Raw genomic sequence first — 21,170 nt, forward strand, 5'->3', positions numbered from 1 at the left:
CTTGTGTTTCTTCGTTGAAAAAGAGGGCGTCCCTGTCGCTGCTGAGACCTTTGCGACCAATGAGGGGTTTGAACCCTCTGCAGGAAAGGGCGCCTATCATACGGCCTGTACCTCCTCCTGAAATCTTTCTTTCTTTCGAGGCCCACCGCCTTCAAGGTATCCACCTCTGTCTTCATGCGGGCCATCTCTTCGTCTGCATGGGCACCGAATAGAGAGTTCCCGGCAAATGGCAGATTCAGGATGCGTTGTTGTGCTTCCTGTTTCAAGCCAGTGAGCCTCAGCCAAGAAGATCTCCTCGCACAGATACCATGTGCGTACCCATGAGCAGCCAAATCCGCCCCATCCGCTGCCGCGCTGACAACCTGGTTGGATACCAGGCATCCTTCCTGCAGTATCTCCTGGAAGTCTTGCCTGTCTTCTCTGGGCAACTTTTCTGTAAATCTACTGAGGGAATCCCACAGAGAACGATCGTACCTGCCCAGGAGCGCAGACGCACTGGAGACCTTCATTGCTGAAGCCGCCGTCCCGCATATCTTCCTCCCTAGAGAGTCTAGATGCCTGCTCTCCTTATCTGGGGGTACCGTGGATGAGGATGCCACCGAGTGGGTCTTACGGGCGGCAGCTATGATCACCGAGTCCGGTGGCGGATCCTTTCTAAGGAATAAAGGGTCCTGTTCTGGAGCCTTGTATTTTTTAAGGATCCTAGCCGGGGCAGACTTAAGCGAGGCTGGGGCCAGAAAAGTGTCCATGGTTGGCTGCAGCAAGCCAGGCACTAGAGGCAGCAACTTTTTCGACGCTGATCTCTGTTGTAGAGTCTCAAAGATGATCGATGAGGAGGTAGATGGTTCTGGAACGTCTATGTTAAGTTTCTGCGCTCCCCTTAGCAACACCTCGTTGAATGTGGTAATATCATCCACAGGTGAGACTCTAGCAGGTGGTGAATCTGTAAGGGTGGGTGAGTAACGCCCGACAGAAGAACCTGATGAAGACCAAGAGGGTGATCTTCTCCTTGACCGCGACCTGGATCTCTGTTGAGAGCGAGATCTGCTGCAAGACGCTGTAGCCGAGCGTCTAGGCCTCATGGTCGGTTGGCGAGGAGCTGAACGAGCCCGTTCTGCCCTGGCTGTCGGTGATGGCGTTCTTGGCAGGAAGGCAGTAGGCGAATACATTCGCGAATACTGCGAATCTGGGGAGGCCGCTGGTCTGTTGAGGCTCTCCAGCCATCTCGGAGATAGATTGATGGGCGAGACATGCCCAGATGATGCCGCTCTTGACCGAGAAGAGTCGCTCGGTATGGAGACCACTGGAGATGGCGCCTTGTCTGGCGTGGGGCGATGTCCTGCTCCCTGCGCGACAGGTAAAACCTGCGTCGACGTCGATGGCTGTTTCGACGTCAAAGGGCCCACAGCCGTTTGGTCCTGCCTCGACGTTGAGTTCCTTGACGTTGAACGACGTTCCTTGGACCTCGACCTGCTCGCCGTCGTGTGCCTCGACGTGGAGCGATGGGAGGTTGACGGCGGATGTTTCTCGTGCCGTCGTGGTGATCTTGACGCCGTGTGTCCTGACGTCGGGTGTAGGAAGTTGGCTCTGTATGTGCTATTTCAAAGTAAGGAATAGCATGCACAGAGTCCAAGGGTTCCCCTTAGAGGTAAAATAGTGGTAAAAATAGATAATACTAATGCTCTATTTTGTGGTAGTGTGGTCGAGCAGTAGGCTTATCCAAGGAGTAGTGTTAAGCATTTGTTGTACATACACATAGACAATAAATGAGGTACACACACTCAGAGACAAATCCAGCCAATAGGTTTTTGTTATAGAAAAATCTCTTTTCTTAGTTTATTTTAAGAACCACAGGTTCAAATTTAACATGTAATATCTTGTTTGAAAGGTATTGCAGGTAAGTACATTAGGAACTTTGAATCATTTCAATTGCATGTATACTTTTCAAGTTATTCACAAATAGCTGTTTTAAAAGTGGACACTTAGTGCAATTTTCACAGTTCCTGGGGGAGGTAAGTTTTTGTTAGTTTTACCAGGTAAGTAAGACACTTACAGGGTTCAGTTCTTGGTCCAAGGTAGCCCACCGTTGGGGGTTCAGAGCAACCCCAAAGTCACCACACTAGCAGCTCAGGGCCGGTCAGGTGCAGAGTTCAAAGTGGTGCCCAAAACACATAGGCTAGAATGGAGAGAAGGGGGTGCCCCGGTTCCGGTCTGCTTGCAGGTAAGTACCCGCGTCTTCGGAGGGCAGACCAGGGGGGTTTTGTAGGGCACCGGGGGGGACACAAGCCCACACAGAAATTTCACCCTCAGCAGCGCGGGGGCGGCCGGGTGCAGTGTAGAAACAAGCGTCGGGTTTGTAATGGAAGTCAATGGGAGATCTAGGGATCTCTTCAGCGCTGCAGGCAGGCAAGGGGGGGGGTCCTCGGGGAAACCTCCACTTGGTCAAGGGAGAGGGACTCCTGGGGGTCACTCCTCCAGTGAAAGTCTGGTCCTTCAGGTCCTGGGGGCTGCGGGTGCAGGGTCTCTCCCAGGTGTCGGGACTTAGGATTCAAAGAGTCGCGGTCAGGGGAAGCCTCGGGATTCCCTCTGCAGGCGGCGCTGTGGGGGCTCAGGGGGGACAGGTTTTTGTACTCACAGTCTTCGAGTAGTCCTGGGGTCCCTCCTGAGGTGTTGGATCGCCACCAGCCGAGTCGGGGTCGCCGGGTGCAGTGTTGCAAGTCTCACGCTTCTTGCGGGGAGCTTGCAGGGTTCTTTAAAGCTGCTGGAAACAAAGTTGCAGCTTTTCTTGGAGCAGGTCCGCTGTCCTCGGGAGTTTCTTGTCTTTTCGAAGCCGGGGCAGTCCTCAGAGGATGTCGAGGTCGCTGGTCCCTTTGGAAGGCGTCGCTGGAGCAGGATCTTTGGAAGGCAGGAGACAGGCCGGTGAGTTTCTGGAGCCAAGGCAGTTGTCGTCTTCTGGTCTTCCTCTGCAGGGGTTTTCAGCTAGGCAGTCCTTCTTCTTGTAGTTGCAGGAATCTGATTTTCTAGGGTTCAGGGTAGCCCTTAAATACTAAATTTAAGGGCGTGTTTAGGTCTGGGGGGTTAGTAGCCAATGGCTACTAGCCCTGAGGGTGGGTACACCCTCTTTGTGCCTCCTCCCAAGGGGAGGGGGTCACAATCCTAACCCTATTGGGGGAATCCTCCATCTGCAAGATGGAGGATTTCTAAAAGTTAGAGTCACTTCAGCTCAGGACACCTTAGGGGCTGTCCTGACTGGCCAGTGACTCCTCCTTGTTGCTTTCTTTGTTCCCTCCAGCCTTGCCGCCAAAAGAGGGGGCCGTGGCCGGAGGGGGCGGGCAACTCCACTAAGCTGGAGTGCCCTGCTGGGCTGTGACAAAGGGGTGAGCCTTTGAGGCTCACCGCCAGGTGTCACAGCTCCTGCCTGGGGGAGGTGTTAGCATCTCCACCCAGTGCAGGCTTTGTTATTGGCCTCAGAGTGACAAAGGCACTCTCCCCATGGGGCCAGCAACATGTCTCTAGTGTGGCAGGCTGCTGGAACCAGTCAGCCTACACAGATAGTTGGTTAAGTTTCAGGGGGCACCTCTAAGGTGCCCTCTGTGGTGTAGTTTACAATAAAATGTACACTGGCATCAGTGTGCATTTATTGTGCTGAGAAGTTTGATACCAAACTTCCCAGTTTTCAGTGTAGCCATTATGGTGCTGTGGAGTTCGTGTTTGACAGACTCCCAGACCATATACTCTTATGGCTACCCTGCACTTACAATGTCTAGGGTTTTGTTTAGACACTGTAGGGGTACCATGCTCATGCACTGGTACCCTCACCTATGGTATAGTGCACCCTGCCTTAGGGCTGTAAGGCCTGCTAGAGGGGTGTCTTACCTATACTGCATAGGCAGTGAGAGGTTGGCATGGCACCCTGAGGGGAGTGCCATGTCGACTTACTCGTTTTGTCCTCACTAGCACACACAAGCTGGCAAGCAGTGTGTCTGTGCTGAGTGAGAGGTCTCCAGGGTGGCATAAGACATGCTGCAGCCCTTAGAGACCTTCCCTGGCATCAGGGCCCTTGGTACTAGAAGTACCAGTTACAAGGGACTTATCTGGATGCCAGGGTGTGCCAATTGTGGATACAAAAGTACAGGTTAGGGAAAGAACACTGGTGCTGGGGCCTGGTTAGCAGGCTTCAGCACACTTTCAATTGTAAACATAGCATCAGCAAAGGCAAAAAGTCAGGGGGCAACCATGCCAAGGAGGCATTTCCTTACATCGGGGGGCGCACAGCCTTTGGCAGCGACCGGGCACGCCGGTGATGGCTCGACGTCGATCGGCGGGTTGCCGTCGACGGAGACCTGCCCCTGCTCTGATGTCCCCTCGACGCAGTTTCCTTCGACGTCGGGTGTGTCGCCGTCGACGGCGATCTATGCCGGTGAGGCGGTGGTAGCGACGACGTCGACGGTGAACAAACAGGCACTTTCCTACCTGTCGACGTCGACCGGGCCATTCTCTCCTGAGAATGGCCTTCTGGCTGTCTGGGAAGTGAGGAAGACGATGTTCTTTTCCTCTCCTGAAGCCCATGAAGCCGGATCTTCTCTGTCTTTCAGAGTCCTCCTAGACATGTTCTTGCAGTATTTACAAGTGTCAGGGCAGTGACTTCGAGGCAGGCACACTATGCACAGAGAGTGGGGATCTGACTGGGCCTTCTTCCCACAAGCAGGGCATTTGACAAAAAGAGAAGGCATTTTTCTGTCAGAAAAAACCTTCCTAGCTCAGACAAAGATGTTATTTGTCGAGTGAAAAGTGAAAAAACGCTTTTTTAAAGAATTTTTCTGAGGAAAACTCAGAAAAACTGAGAGCTCAATGCTCCAGGATCCTCTCAGAAGAAGCCGGAAAAAAGAAGGAATTGTTTCTTACCTGTAACTCCAGTTCTCTCGTAGGGGTATTTCCATGATAGTCATAAGCACTGAATAGTTCCGCGCGCCTGCGGGGACCCCGGAGCACTGTTGTGTAGTATATTCTTAAGTGCAATCATCAGCTCCTTGACAAAAAAGGTCTGTGAAAAACACTTAAGAATAACAATGTGCAGCCTATGTGAACAACTACACAGACCAAATTGTTAGAAGAAAAAACAGTTGTAGTGTAAATTCACGTTTAAACCTCTATTTATTCTATAAATACATAAATAAATACATTCTCATATTTTATTTACACCTCTCATGAGAATAAAACAATGTAGGGCAGTGTAGCCCATAGGCTGCCATTATACAGAATGAAAATAGAGCTGTGCCTTTAAGAAAGTAAAGTCTTCCTGTTTCCCATCATGCACAGCAAAAGGCAGTTGCCTCAGTTCTTTTTTGGAGGCTATTAACCGGACATGAAGAAAAACAAAACATTTGTTGGAGTACCAACCTCCATAATATTCATGTTCTATGTCAACTCCACCGGGGAGGAGGGAGGGTTGCTTATGACTATCATGGAAATACCCCTACAAGAGAACTGGAGTTACAGGTAAGAAACCATTCCTTCTCTCGTAGGGGATTTCCATGTATAGTCATAAGCACTGAATAGAGTAGCAAGCCCATCCCCATAACCGCGGTGGAGTAGATATAAGAATACTGAGAAAAACATGAATCATGCAAACAAATTCTTGAGCAAAGCCTGCCCAACCTGAGCATCTGCCCTAGCGTCTGTATCAAGGCAGTAATGCTTAGTAAAGGTATGGACCGACCTCCAAGTGGCAGCCTTGCATATTTCTGCCAAAGGGACATTTCTCATCAAGGCTACAGTAGCTGCTTTCCCTCTGGTAGAGTGGGCTTTTGGCCTACCACCAAGGGATTTGTTTGCTAACTGATAACATAACATTATACATGAAACAATCCACCTGGATAACGATTGTTTAGATGTGCCCAAACCTGTTCTGATTGGGCCATAGTTAATAAAAAGCTGTTGTGATTTTCGAAAGCTTTTTGTCCTGTCCAGGTAAAATTTCAAGACTCTCTTTACATCCAGAGAGTGCAGAGTTCTCTCAGCAGGGGTAGCTGGATTCTGAAAGAAAGTCAGTAATGAAATTGTTTGGTTCACATGGAAGTCGGAGACTACCTTAGGTAAAAATTTTGGATGAGTTCTCATTACCACTTTCGCAGAATGAAAAACCGTGTAGGGTTCCTGAGCGCAAAGGGCCTGGATTTCGCTGACCCTACGCGCTGAAGTGATTGCCACCAGAAAAGCAGCTTTCCATGTGAGATGCTGCAGCGATGCCTTATGTATCGGCTCGAATGGCGGCAGCATCAGACGTGATAAGACAACGTTCAGTTCCCATGGAGGAGAAGGCTTTCTAATGGGAGGAAAAACCTTCTTTAAACCTTCTAGGAAATCCTTAATAATCGGAATCCGAAAAAAGGAAGTTTGTGAAGGACTCTTTCTGTATGCTGTTATCGCCGCCAAGTGAACTTTTATTGACGACAGTTGTAAGCCCGATTTTGCCAAACTTAACAAATATGGCAGGATAGATTGTTCCCCACAGGAAACCGGGTCAATGTTGTTGTGTAAACACCAAATGCAGAATCTCTTCCACTTGCTTGCATAGGCTGATCGTGTGGAAGGGCGCTTTGCTTCCTTCAGAATTTCCATACAGTCCTGAGGTAGGTTCAAGTGTCCATATTGCACTAGCTCAGGAGCCATGCTGCCAAACTCAACGATGAGGGGTTGGGATGAGATATCTGCCCTCTGAACTTCGTGAGAAGGTCCGGACGATATGGTAGCCTGATGTGTGGTTTGAGTGACCGGTGAAGAAGGTCTGGGAACCACCACTGACGTGGCCACTCCGGAGCAATTAGGATCATTTTGGTCTGAACATTGGACAGCTTCTGGAGGACCGCCGGAATCAGGGGAAGCGGTGGAAAGGCGTAAAGAAATGCTCCTGACCAGCTTATCCACAGGGCATTCCCCAGTGTCCCTGGATGGTAATATCTGGAGGCGAAGTTTTGGCATTTTTTGTTTTCTGGGGTTGCGAATAGGTCTGTAGAGGGGGTACCCCAGAGTGCGAAAATGGAATGAACGACGTTGTCGTGTAGTACCCATTCGTGGTTCTCGTCCATTACCCGACTGAGGGCATCCGCTTGAACATTCTGGATGCCGGGCAGGTGAGTTGCCACTAGTGACAGGTTCCTGGCTAGAAGCCAATGCCAGATTGTCTGAGCCTCTCTGGATAAAATTCTGGACCTGGTGCCTCCTTGTTTGTTCACGTAGTACATAGTGGCCACGTTGTCTGTCTGGAGAAGGAGAGTTTCCGTTCTCAGAGAGGGAAGGAAGGCTTTGAGCGCAAGGTGGACTGCGCGAAGTTCCAGCAGGTTGATGTGATAGAGACTCTCTCTCTCTCTGACCACTCGCCTTGGACTCGAAGATGTTCCATGTGCGCCCCCCATCCGATCAGTGACGCATCTGTTACGATGGTTTGAGATGGAGGCCGTTGTTGGAACGGAATCCCCACCAAGAGATTGCTGGGTAAACACCACCACTTGAGGGATTGTAGGGTGTGAGGAGAAAGAAGGACTTTGTTCTCCCAATCGTCCCTCAGTTGACACCACTGATCCTCCAGATTTTCCTGCAATGGTCTCATATGGAGGCGAGCATTGGGAACCAGATGGATACAAGACGCCATCGAGCCCAGTAGAGAAGCTATTATTCTTGCAGTGGCTTGAGGTCTTTCCTGCAGTTGTTTGCACTTCTGGAGAATCGATAACCGTCGTTCCTCCGAAGGAAACACCTTTCCTAGCCTGGTATCTACAATGGCCCCTAAGTAATGCAACCTCTGAACAGGTGTTGCTGTAGATTTCAGGAGATTGACTTGAAGACCAAGTTTTTGCAGCAGTTGTAGAGTCCATTCGAAATGTTGCTGTGTCTCGAGACAACTGGAGGCCTTTATGAGACAATCGTCTAGATAGGGGTAGACGAATATTCGCTGTTTCCTCAAGTGGGCGGCTACTACCGCCATGCATTTGGAAAAAGTTCTTGGCGCTGATTTTAGGCCGAAAGGTAGAACTGCAAATTGGTAATGGCGTTTTCCGACGGTGAACCTTAGGAATTTTCGATGTTTCTTGGTTACTGGGATATGAAAGTAAGCGTCGCAAAGATCTATCGCACATAGCCAGTCGCCCTGACGTAGATGTGGATAAATTTGGTGTAAGGCTAACATCCTGAATTTTTCTTTGCGAATCCATTTGTTTGCTGTCCTCAGATCTAAGATGGGACGAAACTCTTGTTTGTCTTTTTTCGGTACAAGGAAATATCTCGAATAAATCCCCTTCCCTTGTTGGCTGATGGGAACGGGTTCTATGGCTCTTTTTTGCAATAGGATATTGACCTCTAACTGTAGAGCTTCGAGATGGCGGTTGGCTGTTTTGGGTGGAACAAATGGTGGAGAACTGGTGAATCTGAGAGCGTAACCATGTCTCACAATATTCAATACCCAGGCGTCTGTTGTGATGCGTAGCCACTCGTCCAGATGATTTGAGATACTTCCCCCTACCGGAGTGGATAACAGAGGAGGGGGAAGCAAAGATTCAGGGCTTAGACGTGGGAGCCTGTCGAGTTGCATGAGTTTGAGGTGTTGAACGACCCCTTGTCGACCTTCGCTGAGTAGAGAAACCCCTTTGATACTGCTGTTGTTGCTGCTGCTGGGGGCGCGAAGACATCCAGTGTGGCGACTGATACCGGTGGGTGAAAAGTCGTCGTTGATATGGCCGGAAAACCTTTATTTGTTCTTTCGGTCTTTCCATGCCTACCGCTTTCAAGGTATCTAGTTCAGCTTTCATTCTAGCCATCTCGTCATCGGCATGAGAACCGAACAAGGTGGAGCCCGAGAAAGGCAGGTTTTGTATTCTCTGCTGCGCTTCAGGTTTGAGTGATGTAAGTCTCAACCATGCATGCCTTCTGAGCGCTATCCCGTGTGCATAATTGTGTGCGGATAGCACCGAAGAGTCAGCTGCAGCACTTATAATTTGGTTTAGACACCATGGCTCCCTCGCCCACGACCTCCAGGAAATCTTCCCTTTTATCCTTAGGAAGATGTTCCGCAAACTGCATTAAAGAGTCCCAGAGGGCACGGTCGTACCACCCTAATAACGCAGTAGCGCTGGCTGCCTTCATCGTGACGGCTGCAGTAGAGCATACTTTTCGTCCTGCAGCATCTATCTTTCTGCTCTCTTTATCTGGAGGCGAAGAAGAAGATGGTGAGGTTGAATGCAGTTTCTTTGCCGCTACTATGACCACCGAATCAGGAACTGGGTCCGACCTCAAGAATAGAGGATCTTGTTCTGGTGGACGATATTTTTTAATAAGTCTGGAAGGAGCAGACTTTGTTGCGGCCGGTGCAAGGAAAATATCCATTGCTGGTTCAAGGAGACCTGGAACCAGTGGAAGCAAAGGTCTGGAAGATGTCCTGTGATGCAAGGTCTCGAAGATCACTGACGTCGATGGGGCAGGTACCGCCAGCGGGATGTTCAGCTTGGTTGCCCCTCGTACTAAGACCTCCTGGAACGTATTCACATCATCTATGGGGGACACTCTCGGGGACGGTGAGTCCGATAGGGTTGGAGAGTAGTCCCGTGTAGACGAAGAAGAACGCCTGTGATGTGAATGCTGAGATCTCTGCGAGTCATGACGGTGCCGAGAGGAAGAAGAGCGTCTAGAGGAATGTCCCGAACGTCTTACAGACCGCGTTGGAGTCCTCAAAACAGACTCTGAAGGCGGAGCCGGAAGAGGCGCCGTAGGTGTTACCGGCGTCTGTGGCAATGGTGATTGTCGAGGAGAGAGTTGTGGAGACGCTGGAAGGAGGATGAGTGAAGCCGAGGATTCTGAGGTTGTATAAACCCTCCTAGGTCTTTTTGATTGTCTCGACGTCGACACACTCCTCGACGTCGAAGTACGGTGACGGCGAGTGCCCTTCGCCGTCGATTCTTCTCGCCGTTGAGAATCTCTCGACGACGACCCTCGACGTCGGCGTGATGACGGTGAACGTCTACGACGTCGATCACCCCTCGACGTTGATCGATCTCGCCGTTTCGACGGCGAACCGGATTCAGATCTCCTCGACGTGGAACGTCCTCGCCGTGTCGACGGTGACCCAGATCTCGACGGCGAAAGTCCACGCCGTCTCGACGGCGAAATCGTCGTCGACGGCGAGCGATGTCTCTTTCTCGCCGGCGAACCACTCCTCGACGGCGAGCATGTTGGCGCCGTTCCTTGCCTCGACGTCGACGCCCTCGACGTCGTCGGAGACCTGTGCCGTTTTTGAGCCGGTCTGGTCGGAGTTATAGAGGAACCAGTGTGAGCCCTGGTAGAAGACTGACCTTCTCCTCGCTCTAGTAGAATGACCACTTTTCCTCCTGTCCTCTTTCGCCTGGAGTCGGATCTTCTCCCTGTCACGAAGGGTCCTTCTGGAGAAGGTTTTGCAGATGTCACACGACTCCGGTTTGTGGCTGGATGGAAGGCAAATTATGCAGACCCGATGTGGATCTGTTTTGGCCTTTTTTCTGCCACAAGAAGGACATTTGTCAAACAGTGAAGGCATTTCTGAAGTAGAAAAACCTCAAAATTCTGTCAGAATCTAACAGAAAAAAGCAGAAAATTATCACTCAATGTTAAAAACGTCGAGTGAAAATGAAATTCAAAAGATTTTAAATGAATTTCTGTCACAAAAGGATTTTGTGAGGTAGAGCTCAATGCTTCAGGGTCCTGTCAGAAAGGAGCCGGAAAAAAGAACTGAGGCAACTGCCTTTTGCTGTGCATGATGGGAAACAGGAAGACTTTACTTTCTTAAAGGCACAGCTCTATTTTCATTCTGTATAATGGCAGCCTATGGGCTACACTGCCCTACATTGTTTTATTCTCATGAGAGGTGTAAATAAAATATGAGAATGTATTTATTTATGTATTTATAGAATAAATAGAGGTTTAAACGTGAATTTACACTACAACTGTTTTTTCTTCTAACAATTTGGTCTGTGTAGTTGTTCACATAGGCTGCACATTGTTATTCTTAAGTGTTTTTCACAGACCTTTTTTGTCAAGGAGCTGATGATTGCACTTAAGAATATACTACACAACAGTGCTCCGGGGTCCCCGCAGGCGCGCGGAACTATTCAGTGCTTATGACTATACATGGAAATCCCCTACGAGAGAACTGACCTAACTGTGAACCAACTGTCACCTTTCCTTCACCCCTGAGGCATGGTGGGATACTGGAGGTGCTCAGGGTCTTAAAGGCACGGTGCCAAAGTTTTTATGGTTCTCCTGTGTTAACCTGCATGCAGCCTATTGGCTAAGAATGCTTCAGTGTTTTTCAATGCAGTTTTTTTTCTATTTTTTCTCTAGAGTTTGCTACTGCTCACTTCACTAAGCCTAGTTTTAGGAGCTTGGGTACATATTTATGCTCTATTGTAGTATTTAAAAAAAAAAAAAAACTTCATAGAAATAAAGCATTTTTAGCCTGTTTTTAACATGATAGCCTGCATGATTGTTTATTACACATGTATGATATGTGTGTATTTGATATATGCTCCGGGGTCCCCGCACAAGGGCGGGAATATTCAATGTTTATGACTATTGATGAGGATCCCCTGGAAGAGAAAACGCTACAGGGAGGACCCCCCGGCGACTCCGAGACTGTGAGTAACCAAAGTTGTCCCCCCTGAACCCCCACAGCAACGCCTGCAGAGGGAATCCCGAGGCTCCCCCTGACCGCGACTGCCTGACTCTGAAATCCCGACGGCTGGAAAAGACCCTGCACCCGCAGCCCCCAGCACCTGAAGGATCGGAACTCCAGTGCAGGAGTGACCCCCAGGAGGCCCTCTCCCTTGCCCAGGTGGTGGCTACCCCGAGGAGCCCCCCCCTTGCCTGCCTGCACCGCTGAAGAGACCCCTTGGTCTCCCATTGAAACCTACAGAAAACCCGACGCTTGTTTGCACACTGCACCCGGCCACCCCCGCGCTGCTGAGGGTGTACTTTTTGTGTGGACTTGTGTCCCCCCCGGTGCCCTACAAAACCCCCCTGGTCTGCCCTCCGAAGACGCAGGTACTTACCTGCTGGCAGACCGGAACCGGGGCACCCCCTTCTCTCCATTGAAGCCTATGCGTTTTGGGCACCACTTTGAACTCTGCACCTGACCGGCCCTGAGCTGCTGGTGTGGTGACTTTGGGGTTGCTCTGAACCCCCAACGGTGGGCTACCTTGGACCCCAATCTTAACCCCGTAGGTGGTGTACTTACCTGCAAAACCTAACAATACTTTACCTCCCCCAGGAACTGTGAAAATTACACTGTGTCCACTTTTAAAACAGCTATTTGTGTTTTATGTGAAAAGTATATGCTACTGTAATTATTCAAAGTTCCTAAAGTACTTACCTGCAATACCTTTCAAATGAGATATTACATGTAGAATTTGAACCTGTGGTTCTTAAAATAAACTAAGAAAATATATTTTTCTATACAAAAACCTATTGGCTGGAATTGTCTCAGAGTGTGTGTTCCTCATTTATTGCCTGTGTGTATGTACAACAAATGCTTAACACTACTCCTTTGATAAGCCTACTGCTCTACCACACTACCACAAAATAGAGGATTAGTATTATCTCTTTTTGCCACTATCTTACCTCTAAGGGGAACCCTTGGACTCTGTGCATACTATTCCTTACTTTGAAATAGTGCATACAGAGCCAGCTTCCTACAGGTAAGTAACTACTTTTCTTACTCCAGTATTGGAACTTTCATAGATTCACATGCTTGAATCAGAATAGCAAGCAGTAATGAAGCACGCTGTATGATACATATCACTACAATCACTGAAATAAACATCACCATGAATGAGAGAAGAAAACATTAAACAAGCAATTAATATGCGAAAAGAAAATCACTAAAGCATGATAAATAATAAATACATCAACAAAGAAAGAAAACAATGCTATACAAAGTGCGCAAAACATACTGGGCTGGGAGGACAATTTCCCATACTCTGAAGCAAGGGAACCCAAACCTGGTGCCACTAGGAAGTTGGTAGTACCTCTGCAGTACAGAGAGTTTTTGTTGAAACTGGCAACGCAAGACTTGGGACAGGCTTGCTCCACACTTTCACTGGCCCCATATGTCTGAAGATACAAAGGAGTTTTGTCGCTCCTGTCTCACCTGTCAAGCCACTGGCAAAACAGGTGGTACTCCAAAGGCCCACCTAATTCCACTACCAGTGGTAGGGGTTCCCTTTGAGAAGGTTGGGGTGGATATTGTTGGCCCCCTAGACCCACCCACTGCCTCTGGAAACAGATTTATACTGGTGGTGGGCTTTCCAAAAGAAATGGTATCAGACAGAGGTACAAACTTCATGTCTACATACCTCAAATCTATGTGGGAGGAATGTGGTGTTACAAGTTCACCACCCCTTACCGCCCCCAAGCCAATGATTTATTTGAGAGATTTAATAAAACTCTCAAACATATGATTACGGGACTCTCTGAAAAAACCGAGGAGATAGGATGTCCTATTATCATGCCGCCTGTTTGCCTACAGGGAGGTTCCTCAGAAGGGAGTGGGCTACCGCCCCTTTGAACTGCTGTTTGGTCACCCTGTTAGGGTTCCACTACCACTTGTAAGGGAAGGGAGGGGAGTGGAAGGTTGTATATCTGGGCCACCTGGTAGGTGGAGGCCAGATTCAACCATTGCAGGGGACGATCCAGACTGTCCTAGGCTGGGCTCCCCCTACAACACAAACCCAGGTAAGAGCATTCATAGGCCTCACTGGGTAGTCATCTCCCCCCCCCCCCCCCCCAACCAGCACACACTAGATGTGAGGCAGTGTGAATATGCTGAGTGAGGGTTTCCCAGGTGGCATAAGACATGCTGCAACCCTTAGAGACCTTCCCTTGCATCAGGGCCCTTGGTACCAGGGGTACCAGTTCCAAGAGACTTACCTGGATGCCAGGGTGTGCCAATTGTGGAGACAATGGTACAGTTTAGGGAAAGAACACTGGTGCTGGGGCCTGGTTAGCAGCCCTCAGCACACTTTCAATTCAAAACATAGCATCAGCAAAGGCAAAACGTCAAGGGGTAACCATGCCAAGGAGGCATTTCCTTACAATAATGTTGATGAAAAAATTAATAAAAACCAAAACAATATATGTATGTATACATTTTTTTTTTTTTTAAAGAATGGTCATGTGCTACAGTGATGTCATTACAGCATGCAATACCGCGCTGTTAACTTTGTGACTGTCAATGAAGCATTTCAGTGACCTTTATTAAAATATGTAATGATTCACTGTTAGCTTGGCGAGTGTAAATAAAGCACTTCAAAGAACTGCATTAAAAACAACTATTTGTTGACTGTCAGTATCAATAAAGCATCTCAATTAGAATTATTATTATTTTTTTTTCGAAAGATCACTTGCAGTAAGGCTAAAGTGAAGTAAAGCAACGGCACTGCTTACCTTCTCCATCGTGTGCTGCAGAGTACAGGGATCCTCAATGATGTGCCGGAAAAGCAGAGTTACAAGCGGCGTGAAGCCATTGAAGCCAGAGTTCTGGGTCAAGTTCAAGATCATGCGGGTGCTCTTCAGTTCAGCAAACATCATTGCATACTTGTGGTCTCGAGTGAGGCGTAAGCACAGCCTTAGCGTGGCATGCAGGGTATCCGGGTCCACTGGTACACCCAGCATACTGACACACGACCGGATGAGAACAGTCACCATTTCTTCAGATAGGCCTTGAATCACTATGTCGCTTAGTTTGACTTCTGCAGCAGGGTCCTTCTCAGTGGCAGTTCCCTCTGGAGCTGGGATGGCAGGGGTGGATTCTAATAGAACATAAGAAGGTAGAATAGGTAAAGTAAGGCATGAATATTTTTAAATTCGTATTATTTTTTTTATCGTAAACCTAAAATCATGCTTATGACCCAATAAAGAACATGGAATGGACATGTACTGTAGTCCAAAGCTACTGAAAAAACGTGGTACAGTTCAGAAAGTCTTTGTCACTCTGTGGCCAGGAACAAAGCCTGTACTGGGTGGAGGTGCTTCACACCTCCCCCCTGCGGGAACTGTAACACCTGGCGGTGAGCCTCAAAGGCTCACCCCTTTTGTTACAGCGCCCCAGGGCATCCCTGCTAGTGGAGATGCCCGCCCCTCCGGCCACTGCCCCCACTTTTGGTGGCAAGTCCGGAGGAGATGAGGATTAAAACAAGGAGGAGTCACTGGCCAGTAAGGACAGCCCCTAAGGTGCCCTGAGCTGGGGTGATGCAATACGTTTAGGACAGCAGTCACTTACTGTAAAGAAATGGCTCCCTGTTGCAGTTACCCCCCACTTTTTGCCTGATACTGATGCTGACTTGACTGAGAAGTGTGCTGGGACCCTGCTAACCAGGCCCCAGCACCAGTGTTCTTTCACCTAAAATGTACCATTGTTTCCACAATTGGCACACCCTGGCATCCAGATAAGTCCCTTGTAACTGGTACCTCTGGTACCAAGGGCCCTGATGCCAGGGAAGGTCTCTAAGGGCTGTAGCATGTATTATGCCACCCTAGAGACCCCTCACTCAGCACAGACACACTGCTTACAAGCCTGTGTGTGCTGGTGACAACAAAATGAGTAAGTCGACATGGCACTCCCCTCAGGGTGCCATGCCAGCCTCTCACTGCCTATGCAGTATAGGTAAGACACCCCTCTAGGAGGCCTTACAGCCCTAAGGCAGGGTGCACTATACCATAGGTGAGGGTACCAGTGCATGAGCACTGTGCCCCTACAGTGTCTAAGCAAAACCTTAGACATTGTAAGTGCAGGGTAGCCATAAGAGTATATGGTCTGGGAGTCTGTCAAACACGAACTCCCCAGCACCATAATGGCTACACTGAAAACTGGGAAGTTTGGTATCAAACTTCTCAGCACAATAAATGCACACTGATGCCAGTGTACATTTTATTGTAAAATACACCACAGAGGGCACCTTAGAGGTGCCCCCTGAAACTTAACCGACTGTCTGTGTAGGCTGACTAGTTCCAGCAGCCTGCCACACCAGAGACATGTTGCTGGCCCCATGGGGAGAGTGCCTTTGTCACTCTGAGGCCAGTAACAAAGCCTGCGCTGGGTGGAGATGCTAACACCTCCCCCAGGCAGGAGCTGTGACACCTGGCGGTGAGCCTCAAAGGCTCACCCCTTTGTCACAGCCCAGCAGGGCACTCCAGCTTAGTGGAGTTGCCCGCCCCCTCCGGCCACGGCCCCCACTTTTGGCGGCAAGGCTGGAGGGAACAAAGAAAGCAGCAAGGAGGAGTCACTGGCCAGTCAGGACAGCCCCTAAGGTGTCCTGAGCTGAGGTGACTGACTTTTAGAAATCCTCCATCTTGCAGATGGAGGATTCCCCCAATAGGGTTAGGATTGTGACCCCCTCCCCTTGGGAGGAGGCACAAAGAGGGTGTACCCACCCTCAGGGCTAGTAGCCATTGGCCACTAACCCCCCAGACCTAAACACGCCCTTAAATTTAGTATTTAAGGGCTACCCTGAACCCTAGAAAATTAGATTCCTGCAACTACAAGAAGAAGGACTGCCCAGCTGAAAACCCCTGCAGCGGAAGACCAGAAGACGACAACTGCCTTGGCTCCAGAAACTCACCGGCCTGTCTCCTGCCTTCCAAAGATCCTGCTCCAGCGACGCCTTCCAAAGGGACCAGCGACCTCGACATCCTCTGAGGACTGCCCCCGCTTCGAAAAGACAAGAAACTCCCGAGGACAGCGGACCTGCTCCAAGAAAAGCTGCAACTTTGTTTCCAGCAGCTTTAAAGAACCCTGCAAGCTCCCCGCAAGAAGCGTGAGACTTGCAACACTGCACCCGGCGACCCCGACTCGGCTGGTAGCGATCCAACACCTCAGGAGGGACCCCAGGACTACTCTGATACTGTGAGTACCAAAACCTGTCCCCCCTGAGCCCCCACAGCGCCGCCTGCAGAGGGAATCCCGAGGCTTCCCCTGACCGCGACTCTTTGAATCCAAAGTCCCGACGCCTGGGAGAGACCCTGCACCCGCAGCCCCCAGGACCTGAAGGACCGGACTTTCACTGGAGAAGTGACCCCCAGGAGTCCCTCTCCCTTGCCCAAGTGGAGGTTTCCCCGAGGAACCCCCCCCTTGCCTGCCTGCAGCGCTGAAGAGATCCCGAGATCTCTCATAGACTAACATTGCGAACCCGACGCTTGTTTCGACACTGCACCCGGCCGCCCCCGCGCTGCTGAGGGTGAAATTTCTGTGTGGACTTGTCCCCCCCGGTGCCCTACAAAACCCCCCTGGTCTGCCCTCCGAAGACGCGGGTACTTACCTGCAAGCAGACCGGAACCGGGGCACCCCCTTCTCTCCATTCTAGCCTATGTGTTTTGGGCACCACTTGGAACTCTGCACCTGACCGGCCCTGAGCTGCTGGTGTGGTGACTTTGGGGTTGCTCTGAACCCCCAACGGTGGGCTACCTTGGACCAAGAACTAAGCCCTGTAAGTGTCTTACTTACCTGGTTAACCTAACAAATACTTACCTCCCCTAGGAACTGTGAAAATTGCACTAAGTGTCCACTTTTAAAACAGCTATTTGCGAATAACTTAAAAAGTATACATGCAATTTTGATGATTTGAAGTTCCTAAAGTACTTACCTGCAATACCTTTCGAATGAGATATTACATGTAGAATTTGAACCTGGGGTTCTTAAAATAAACTAAGAAAAGATATTTTTCTATATAAAAACCTATTGGCTGGATTTGTCTCTGAGTGTGTGTACCTCATTTATTGTCTATGTGTATGTACAACAAATGCTTAACACTACTCCTTGGATAAGCCTACTGCTCGACCACACTACCACAAAATAGAGCATTAGTATTATCTATTTTTACCACTATTTTACCTCTAAGGGGAACCCTTGGACTCTGTGCATGCTATTCCTTACTTTGAAATAGCACATACAGAGCCAACTTCCTACACTTACCAAATGAAAGTGGAGATTTTCAGCATTTGCATTTTCGAGAATTATTTTTTTAAGTTATTGAGTTGGAGCTCCTCAATTAACCTTAACATTTTAATTCAGAAAATTAATTTAGTTCTGAAATATTAATTACTACAGCCATTGAGAGGGTGGGAACCAAGCTCAGCAGAAACAGACATTTAGCTTTATAATGCTTGCACATGCAGACAACTATAAACCGATTATGTGGAGGGTCACATGCAATTCCCTGAAAAAGAATCCTAGGCCAGGTGCCAAGAAAGCTTCAGCATTGGCTGTCAAGACTTATACATGAATGATAAGAAAAGGTTACCTTCGGTAATGCCGTTTCTAGCAGTTTCTTAACCTAACTGCAGATTTCTCACCTTGTGAATAGGTGCTGGACTGGATCTGGAGAAGTTTGGTGACAACTCATGCAGGACAGAACAAGTCAACTGGCACTCTCTCAGGGCCTGAATTACCAAGTAATAGTGGTTCATAAACAAAGGATGCTCATTTAGCAGACTGGTAGATGTCCAAGACCAGCACACTGCTCAATATGGCAGTGAACCAGCTCCCACTGGCGGAATGAGCGTGTAAGCTTTCTGTGGAGTGCTCTTTGACTAGCCTATAGCAGATTTAAATGCACAATACATTGGAATATGGCTCTGTTTTTGCACCACTTTCCCTGTTTTTATATGGGAGAAGCACGCAAACAGTTGATTGACAGGATCCCAAAACATTTGGGGCATTTCCTTTGTGTTATAACAGGTGGAGTTGTGTGACTCCGCACTGGGTCTGTCCCTCCCAACATGTCAGGTGCCCTCTATCAGCATCAACTCAGCACACCGACGCCCTTTTTGTTTTGTCGTTTCCATCCGCACCAGCAGGTGCGGAGACACTGAAATCAGAATATGGCAACATGCAAACACTGAATTTGTAAGCTTTTTAATGGACTACACAAGTGTATTCCACAGATTCTGCTGTTAGAGTCTCTACCAGAAAAGGTGTTAAAGTAAAGTAACTTGTTTTTCAGATGGACTTCTAACTGCACATTCCTTGCCTTGTGAATGGATACCAAAGTAACACTTCTTGAAATGGTGGGTCTGATGAATTACTGAGATCAATAAATCCTGCAGGACAGAGCATCCAAAGTGCCTGACACACCAAACTGGCTATTAAGGAAGTAGCACTTTGTGAACTTGTGGAGGGATGTCCTTGTAGCAGCATGGCAGATTTTCAGAACTGTTACACAGCATGCCAGCTAAGGGGGAAGAAGGCGTTACTCTGGTAGAATGAGTGTGCAAGCCTCTGAGGGATGCTTTCTGGCTAACCCATAGCATTTAACATACAACACAATATCGGAGATGGTTTTCTTTTGTATCTCTTTCCCCCTTTTTACTCCTGAAACCTCAAATAAAAGTTGATTTTTCAATCAATGGTCTCCGAGGGCCAACAAGGGGATGGATTGCCATATGTGGAAGGATGTAATTACCTTGAGCAAAACCACTTTTTTCCCGTGGACCACATCGCCCAGGAAGAAGGTTGCAGAAGTTAGTTCCGCAGACAAAGCTGGGCAGATGTTCGTGATAAACTATTTTTACGGTCAGCAGGCAGAGACAGTAGCTGTGCATCGGTTCAAAGGGAGGGCACATCAAGAATATGAAAACTAAATTAAGGTCCCCACTGTGGCCTCAAAAAGGTCTGATGGGAATATGTGGATGAGCACCTTCAATAACTGCAGCACAGCAGATGACCTGAACAGAGAAGGGTAATCCGGAAAACATAAGAAGACCAACTGTTGCCAAAAGGCCTTGCAGGGCTAGACAGACAAAACATGAAAGATACCAGTTAACCTGTTTTGTACACTAGACAAACTTTTTCCAGCTTTTCGCATATACAGTTTTGTTGGAGGGAAGCCTGGCAGCAAGGAGGACATCAACCAGTTCAGGAGGAAGATTGAAAAACAACTGTTACTGTTCAATCTCTATCCATGAGGTGTAGGTTGTGCAGGCATAGGTGTACAAAATATTTCCTGCTGCAGGTCCTCCTGAAGGGGCAGTCAAAGTGAGGGACAGATGCATACTAGGATGACCTGGGCCAGGTCTTTGATCTTCAGTCATCAGGGAAGAAAGAAGTACAATAGTGCTGCAAGGAAATGCCTCCTTGCAATGGTTATCCCCTTTTTTGCCTTTGCTGAAGCCAAGTTATGATTTGAAAGTGTGCTGAGGCCTGCTAACCAGGCCCCAGCACCAGTGTTCTTTCCCTAACCTGTACCTTTGTTTCTACAATTGGCACACCCTGGCATCCAGGTAAGTCCCTTGTAACTGGTACCCCTGGTACCAAGGGCCCTGATGCCAGGGAAGGTTTCTAAGGGCTGCAGCATGACTTATGCCACCCTGGGGACCCCTCACTTAGCACAGACACACTGCTTGCCAGCTCGTGTGTGCTAGTGGGGATTAAAAGACTAAGTCGACATGGCACTCCCCTCAGGGTGCCATGCCAACCTCACACTGCCTATAGGTATAGATAAGTCACCCCTCTAGCAGGAACAAAGCTTGTACTGGGTAGAGGTGCTTCTCACCTCCCCCTGCCTGAACTGTAACACCTGGCAGTGAGCCTCAAAGGCTCACCCTTTTTGTTACAGTGCCCTAAGACATCCAAGTTAGTGGCGATGACCGCCCCTCCAGCAACTGCCCCCAATTTTGGCGGCACGGCTGGTGGAGATAATGAGAAACAAGGAGTCACCACCCACCAGTCAGGACAGCCCCTAAGGTGTCCTGAGCGGAGGTGACCCCCTGCCTTTAGAAATCCTCCATCTTAAGTTTGGAGGATTCCCCCAATAGGATTAGGGGTGTGCCCCCCTCCCCACAGGGAGGAGGCACAAAGAGGGTGTAGCCACCCTCCAGGACAGTAGCCATTGGCTACGGGCCTCCCAGACCTACACACAACCCTAAATTTAGTATTTAGGGGCACCCAAGAACCAAGGAAATTAGATTCCTGCAACCTGAACTACAAAGAAGGACTGCTGACCTACAAGCCTGTAGAGATGACAACAACTGCTTTGGCCCCAGCCCTACCGACCTGTCTCCTGAGTCGAGAACCTGCAACCGGAGACACACCCGACAGGGACCAGTGACCTCTGAAGCCTCAGAGGACTGCCCTGACCCCCAGGACCAAGAAACCCAGT

At 49.0% G+C, this 21,170-nt stretch overlaps 1 protein-coding gene across 10 annotated transcripts in view; it reads right to left on the reverse strand.

The window, feature by feature from the left end:
• Positions 1-21,170, reverse strand: part of HUWE1 (HECT, UBA and WWE domain containing E3 ubiquitin protein ligase 1) — a 1,403,674-nt gene that overhangs the window by 740,615 nt on the left and 641,889 nt on the right. For all 10 annotated transcript variants that reach the window (XM_069209338.1, XM_069209335.1, XM_069209339.1 and 7 more), the window contains one exon: positions 14,464-14,828. In XM_069209338.1, coding sequence (XP_069065439.1) covers positions 14,464-14,828 — 365 coding nt within the window. The remainder of the gene's footprint in view (positions 1-14,463; positions 14,829-21,170) is intronic.

The sequence above is a fragment of the Pleurodeles waltl genome, chromosome 10 (genome assembly GCF_031143425.1).
Source record: "Pleurodeles waltl isolate 20211129_DDA chromosome 10, aPleWal1.hap1.20221129, whole genome shotgun sequence".
NCBI lineage: Eukaryota > Metazoa > Chordata > Amphibia > Caudata > Salamandridae > Pleurodeles > Pleurodeles waltl.